Raw genomic sequence first — 7,417 nt, 5'->3', positions numbered from 1 at the left:
GCCTATCTCTTCTTCAAGAAGATGCCAGTTGCTTCCCATCCAAGCAGTTTTTCTAGCTGATGCTGCCTTCTTCCTCATCCTGAAAAGGTGCTAAGTTGATAGCCTTGGTTCATGATTCCCCTACAGAACAATTTCTTTCTTACCCAGGGCAAGTTTGTGACCTTTGCTAACATTGGGTGACTAGAAACCATACATTCCGCAATGAATTCCCAACTTCATGATGCAGAAAAGTCTTCCCTATTCCAATTTTGTTCCTTCCTTGAATATTCTCCTCAGCTCTAGGGAACTATCTGTCTTCATCCCCCCCTTAAAGTTGTTTTCCTGACCAAGTTAATAATCACCTATGCTGGCATTCAGTGAACAGCATTCAAATTTATTGTCTTTTTATTGAACTTTAAATAACATAGCTGGCAGATACTTTTTAAACCACACTAACAATGGAACAAGTTTATACACTAGATATTTCTTAAAATTAAGAACATTTTTGACAATCAAACACACTATGAAAAGAGTTCATAAAGACCAGAAAAGGTTATAATACATAGTATATGCATGTCTTACACTATTATGTCCAAAAAATTATGCATGTATAGTGACATTTTATAAGGAAAGTTAGTTATATATCATTAATAGTAATAATTTCACATATTAACAGATGTGTACAGTTTCTCACAGCCTCCATTTCTTTTATCTACATTATCTATGATTAAGTTTCCTAATGATCATAGGATGCATGAAGCAATAGATTCTATTACAATTTACCCACCAAAAATCTGAAGGACAAAAAAGTTAGCAAGTCACAGAGATTACCTATTTAGGAAGTCAAGAAATAAGAATTTAGGCATATAACCATGACCCAAGACATAAATCATTCGCTTACCGTATGGTAAGATCGCTTGCCCAGTATTTCCAGGGCAGAAACCAGAGATTGTGGGTTAGTTAAAACCTCCTCCTTCTAGCAAATTTGCGGAGAATTCCTAGGCGAATCTGCTTGGTCCTGACACTGTAGACGACTGGGTTAAGCACGGGGGGAAGAAGCAGGTAGATGTCAGCCATGAGGACGTGGACTATGGGCGACAGGTGCTTCCCAAAGCGGTGGACCATGGACACCCCAATAACTGGCACGAAGAAGATGAGCACCACACAGACATGGGACACACAGGTGTTCAGGGCCTTCAGCCGCTCCTCGCGAGAGGCGATCCCCAGCACCGCGCTCAGAATCAAAGCGTAAGATAAAAGTATGAAGACCGAATCCACGCCCAGTGTGGCGATGACCACACACAATCCGTAGACACTGTTGACCTTGGCATTTGAACAAGAGAGTCTCAGAACATCCTGATGCAAGCAGAAGGCGTGGGAGAGAGCGTTGACATGGCAGTAGTGGTAGCGTCTCAGCAGCAAAGGTGTTGGCAGTACCACGCCCATACTTCGTAGTAAGCAGAACAAACCAATCTTGGCAATGACATTGTTGGTAAGGATGGTGGCATAGTGCAGGGGTCGACAGATAGCAATAAAACGGTCAAAGGCCATAGCCAGCAGCACAGAGGACTCTAGAAATGTGAACGTGTGGATGAAGAAGAGCTGGGCATAGCAAGCACTTGCCTTGATCTCTCGAGCATCCAACCATAGCACAGCAAGCATGGTGGGGAGAGTGGACATGGACATGCCCAGGTCCGTCAGTGCCAAGATGGAAAGGAAGTAATACATAGGCTGATGGAGTGAGGACTCTCCCCAAATGACGGAGAGGATGGTAACATTACCAATGAACGCTACTAGATATGCCAGGCAGAATGGGATTGAGAGCCAAGAGTGAACGTACTCCAAGCCCGGGAAGCCTTTCAGGATAAATACGGGCTCCATAGCTTCACTCTTATTCCAGAAAACCATGGTAATTCCGTGAGTAACTAGGTGAACAGTGTGGATTAGACTCTGATCTGTCTTTATCTCTCCAAGTTATCTTTTGAGGGTACATGCAAAGCAACTAGGACAAAGTGCATAGTTCTTCTAACCTTTCACTTGAAGAACAAGAATCCTCTATGGTGCTTTATGGAAGACTGATATAAAGGAATTAATGAACAGTAAACATAGAAAGAAAAGTGTAAGCCACACGAATATCATCATCTCTGGGTGGACATTTCTCAGATTTTCATTGGGATCACTGGAAAACTAAGCAACACAAAAGGACAAAGGAAGTTTTATGATGTATTGTAAAGATAAACTTAGAGAAAAGTCAGAGTATATGCCAGTAGAACTGCATGAACTTCTTGTCAGAAAGGTTCTCTGGCCAATCAGTAGCTTCTTTTGGTATTTGCAGACATTTGAAGGGAATCCCAATAATGTAGTGTAGTTTCCTTTCAAATTAATTTTTATTTAATAATTTAAAATATTTAAGTGATGACATATTCAATGCTTAAGTGATAAAATATGAATTCACCTAACATGCATCTATTTCTGATTCTTTATGGTTTCCCTGTCTAACCCCATTGACTGCCCTTAGGAACATTTTAACATACCTTGTTCTTTGAAGTCCAAGCTGGTTGACTTCAAATATCTGTGCAGCTGTGGCTCATTGTTCCTGGCTGACTCCAATCTCTGACCTAGGTGAGTCTCTAGCACAGGACTCAATGCTAGCCCCCTGGAAAGACTGTTCCAAATGTAGCTTTGAAACTCTTATCATTGCACTGTGACTGTCCAACACTAGATGCTTTATTTCTGGATTGCATTTAATAAAAGGTTTTCATTTGCCTATTTTCATATTTCTCATTTTTTACTTATTCTTATCTTCATTCTTTAGTGTGAAGGGTAAAGCTCTTAGGCTGCACAATCTATAACTCCAAAAAGAAATTGACTTGGAATTTTTATAGCTGCAGACTGGAAGAAAATGTTAATCCTTTCTTTAAATGAATCGACAAACATTTCTCAAGAGGTTTTTGTTTGTTTGTTTGCACTACTTGCAGTTATTTCTTTTTTCTTTCATTTCATCCATTTGGTTTATTCCCAGTTGTCACTGCTTTTGATTTCTGTATTCTTTGTCTTATTTATAAGTTTATTTGATTTGGGGAAAGGAAGGGCAATCACAGAAACAGTGGGAGAAAGGGTGAACTGAAGCAACAGTGATACTCAGGAGACACTATGTTGGAAATGAACTTTACAGCTTCGGGAGAGGGGAGTGAGATGGGGGAAGAATGGGAGAAAATGAGGGAGGAATAAAACTTTTCAAGAAGAAATGTGTCCATTACATTAGTTATGTAACTGTAACCCCTCTGTACATCACCTTTGCAATAAAATTTAAATTAAAAAAAAGAAACGTTTCTCTCATTTTGTCCAAGACCATGCAGCTCTCATCTTCTGGGTCAGACTCAACTCTAATACTCTACTGCAGCCCCAAGTACACTAAACTGAACATTCACTGGGATGCTTACTTGGATAAAGCAGTCCAGTTATTCATAGAAGTCTATAACTAGAGCAGTATATTCATATTTCTCTACCATGAAGCAAATGTTTTTTTTTTCTCTAGAGTCTTCCATGTCTCTTAAATTCACTAGCTGATAGCATATTTTTCTTCTTCCTTTGCTCAGAATGCTTTTTTCCTACTTTCTACTGTATAGCTAGTTCATCAGAGCAATGGTATATTCATTATACAGCCACATCCACACACACACACACACACACACACACACACACACACACACATCAGACACACATAAACACACACATATCAAACAAGTATAAGAAACCATAGCCACTATGGAAAAATGATTTATGTCATGCTGAGAAATTGTTCTCTATGTTCTTCTTATTTCCAACTCTAATATAAATCACATTTTCTTTGATGTTCAGATAAGTTTCAGGAAAAAAAATAGCAAATTGACATTGTTTAAAATTACTTTCTCTACATTGTAACTCTCCTATGTGTTGGTTTTAATGTTTGGAAAATTTCAAATGTAGACCTGCCCATAGCTGAAGAATAGATCGAAATGCACTTATTTACACTTTTCATTTCTTTTTATTGCAAAAAATTTAAATCTACATCATAACACATTGATAGGTATGTAAATAATTATTACAATCAATTAAATTACCTTCCATAGAGAGCTTCCATGTGTGAACATGTATAATAAGAACACCTAAAATCTAATCTTTTATCAAACCTCTCTGAGCTCTTCAGCTCAAGGCTAGTGCCCTACCACTTGAGCCACAGTACCACTTCCAGCTTTATCTGCTTGTGTGTTTCTGAGGAATCGAACTCAGGGCCTCATGCATGCAAGGCAAGCGCTCTACCACTGAGCCACTTTCTCAGCCCATTAATAGATTTTTAACCATTCCCAACTTCAAGCCTCAAAAGCCATTTTCCACTGTCCTTCATAGCTTAGGATTTGTTAAAATGGTTAGAGCAGAACAGGAGGTGTCACACAATTTTTGAAATTGTGCACAGAGAATTATCCCATTTTCCCTCATGCATTGATTACATGCTGACCACTTAGTAGTTTTACTCTTTGGTACTAGATTTCATATAAACTATGCTAAAAATCTTCCCCACTATTGATTTACAATTTAAAAATTAATGCTTCTCTGGAATGTATGCATTGGACAATGAGTCACCAAGACTACTCAATAAGCAATAACCCATTTCCCAAATAACTCAATGGTGAGTTTTATATCTTGCTGACTAAATTTAATTCTCTTTCTGTTTCTCTTAATGTGACTTTCTCCTCGCTCTGCTTTCACATACTCTCTGAGCATCCTTCCTTTATCTTTCTGCTTCCCACTGCCATTTCTTTCTATTGCTCTTTAACCAGATTTCTGTCTTTTCCACACATAATCCTAATTTTTCAAGTTCTTTTTTTTGCCTGTTTCTATCTTCCTGCTTTTCTAGATATTTCTACAGTTTTATTTCTTGCTCAGGTCAGTCACTTACCTGAGAGAAGTCAAACCTGTACTGACGACAGATGCTGCAATTCTGATTCTTTGTGGACCTCACTGGAGTTAACTGAAAGCCTTGGAGAAGTGAGTCTCCATGCTTCCTCTGTGTCTGTAAATATTCCTCCTTCCTCCTGGGGTGGAATTAGGATCTCTGTCACAGGCTTCTAGATCCCTAGGGAGGGAAGGTCTGCCTCGGCCCCTAACCACAGCTGTGGGAGAGTGCATGACCTCCATATGGGAGCTAAAGAAATGCATCATTCCTTCCTCCTGTGAGTCCAAGTCCTTTCCCAAATGCACACAAGAAAGAGAGTTCACGATAATTCCTCTAACGCAGAGGGATCATGAAACCAGTTTTAGTTCCAAGCATGATATAAAACCATGGTATAAGATCTAGGGTATCAGATATTTCAAAACAAAAGTATGTTCTTTTTCTCAGTGTTGTTTTATACTGGTGTGTTTGGAGATTACATACCTTGCCTTAGGTTTTTCTCTAACTATTTGATAGCAATTGGTGGTTATGCACATGAACAATTCATTCATTTTTCTAAATGTTTAGTAGTGGTAGTGATAAATAAATTTAATTGTTTAAATTGAGGATTCATTAGTAGAGTAAAGGGAGTATGTTTGATAATTCCCTAGGTGAATTTGGAGCCAGTTTAACTTCTCTGAGAAGTTAACTTGCCCTAACTCCTTCCTTCCTTCTATTTTTTTAAAGTTTTTTTTCATTTTATTTTATTGTAAAGATGTTGTACAGAGGGGTTACAGTTACAGGTAATGAGTACATTTCTTGTCAAGCATTGTTACCTCCTCTTTTGTTTTTCCCCTGCCATCCCTTCCTTTCCCAACCACTCCCACTCTCCCCACCATCCCACAAGTTGGAAAGTTCATTTCCAACAGTTTTTTAAGGATTGCAGGTTTATACTTGTTAACATTTTTCCAGGATTTTTACATCAAGGTTTATCAGTAAGAATGGCCTGAAATTTTCCTCCACATTTGAAAAAAATAGTTGTCACAGTTTGCTCAAAGTCAGGTAGCATTAAAAAATAACTTAGAAAAGACTCCCTCTTTAAACCAGGAAATTTTACATATAGTTGATATTTCATCATGAAGTAGACATCTAAAAGTAGTTTTAACTATGATTTTTGGGGGGAAGGGTCCGGTCGTGGGGCCTGAACTCTAGGCCTGGGCACTGTCCCTCAGCTCTTCAGCTCAAGGCTAGCGCTCTACTACCTGAGCCACAGCGCCATTTCTGGCTTTTTACTTTTTGCTTATGTGGTGCTGAGGAATCGAACCCAGGGCCTCATGCATGCAAGGCAAGCGCTCTACCACTGAGCCACCTTCCCAGCCCTTAACTATGATTTTTATAGTTAATAAGTACAGACAATTCAGCTTTTCTTTATATCAGTTTTGAAACTACTTAGATACCATGTGAAAGGTCACTTTGATAAACATCTACATGAATATTTCATTTTCTATTGATTACTTTTCCTACTTATCATTCATAGTCATAAATATTTATTGGGTAAAAGTTGACTAGGTAACTTTCAGTAGCATTTAAAATTCCTTCTTCCAATTCAAATACTGGCTTTGTATGTGTTCCCCTTTTGTACCAACCAGCCCTTCAGCAGATTAAAGATTTCATTGTTTTTATTTAAATAATCATTCTCTAAGGTCACATTGTCCAGAATCAAGTACACAAATACAATATATCTAGATGATAGGTAATTGATAGACAGATAGACAAATAGGTAAATAGAAATACAGTCTAAGACAAATAAATCAAAAATCACACACATATACACACAAACATATCACATCTGTAAACTATGTGATTGGGCTTACAGAAGTCTCTATTCATTCTCCAAATACCTAACTAGAGTGCAGATGTCTTGCTGATAAACTAAAAGGGAGATGTAACAGAGACTTCACAATAATTCTTATCAGTGAGACTGATATATGATGTTATTTTAAAATTAACTTATTGGCTACAGGAATCTGGACACAGTTTCACACACTTCTATTTGGTCTCACTGGAAAAGCTCTTGCTTATTAGACCAAGGAGATATCATGAGGGTTTGAGTTTATCTACTACATCACTCACATTGCACAGTCTAAGGACCAATGTCTATTCAGAGCCTATATCCAAAAGTCTTCCAAGTATCTGACTTAGAGTTCACTCTTTTTTTTTAATCAATTTACTGAAGTAATTGGCCATAATTCTTATTGGAGAAGGTAGAAAGAACATTTCTTCTTGGCTGTGTCTAAGAACCATAGAATCTGAAAGACTTTTATTTGGGACAGGTTTCCTATCTCTAACCAATTGGTTCAGAGTCTGAAACTGAGATCTGAAATCTAGGCCAGCCAAGGCTAGATAGTCATAAAGGATAATTGCTCATGGTTTCCCAGGAACCGTTCTGTGGTTTATGTAGTGGCTACAAGCTAAGTAATATTACTAAAGCTGCTTGATGTTTTTGTCCTGTGGAAAACCTAAGAT

The 7,417-nt window shown here is 38.1% G+C and overlaps 1 protein-coding gene across 1 annotated transcript; it reads right to left on the bottom strand.

Annotated features, from left to right (window-relative positions):
- Positions 1–939: 939 nt before the first annotated feature.
- LOC122116029 (olfactory receptor 51L1) lies at positions 940–1,887 on the bottom strand. Its single transcript, XM_042689676.1, has one exon. The coding sequence runs from the start codon at positions 1,885–1,887 to the stop codon at positions 940–942; it is 948 nt and encodes a 315-aa protein (XP_042545610.1).
- Positions 1,888–7,417: the final 5,530 nt, after the last annotated feature.

The sequence above is a fragment of the Dipodomys spectabilis genome, unplaced genomic scaffold (assembly GCF_019054845.1).
Source record: "Dipodomys spectabilis isolate Male_0828 unplaced genomic scaffold, ASM1905484v1 ptg000003l, whole genome shotgun sequence".
Classification (NCBI taxonomy): Eukaryota; Metazoa; Chordata; class Mammalia; order Rodentia; family Heteromyidae; genus Dipodomys; species Dipodomys spectabilis.
Note: the sequence above shows the minus strand (reverse complement) of the source record. Positions and strands in the feature narration are given on the sequence as shown.

Bases quoted from the DNA above. Each gene is read 5' to 3' on its own strand.
- LOC122116029 (XM_042689676.1), bottom strand. From the start codon at position 1,887: ATGGTTTTCTGGAATAAGAGTGAAGCTATGGAGCCCGTATTTATCCTG.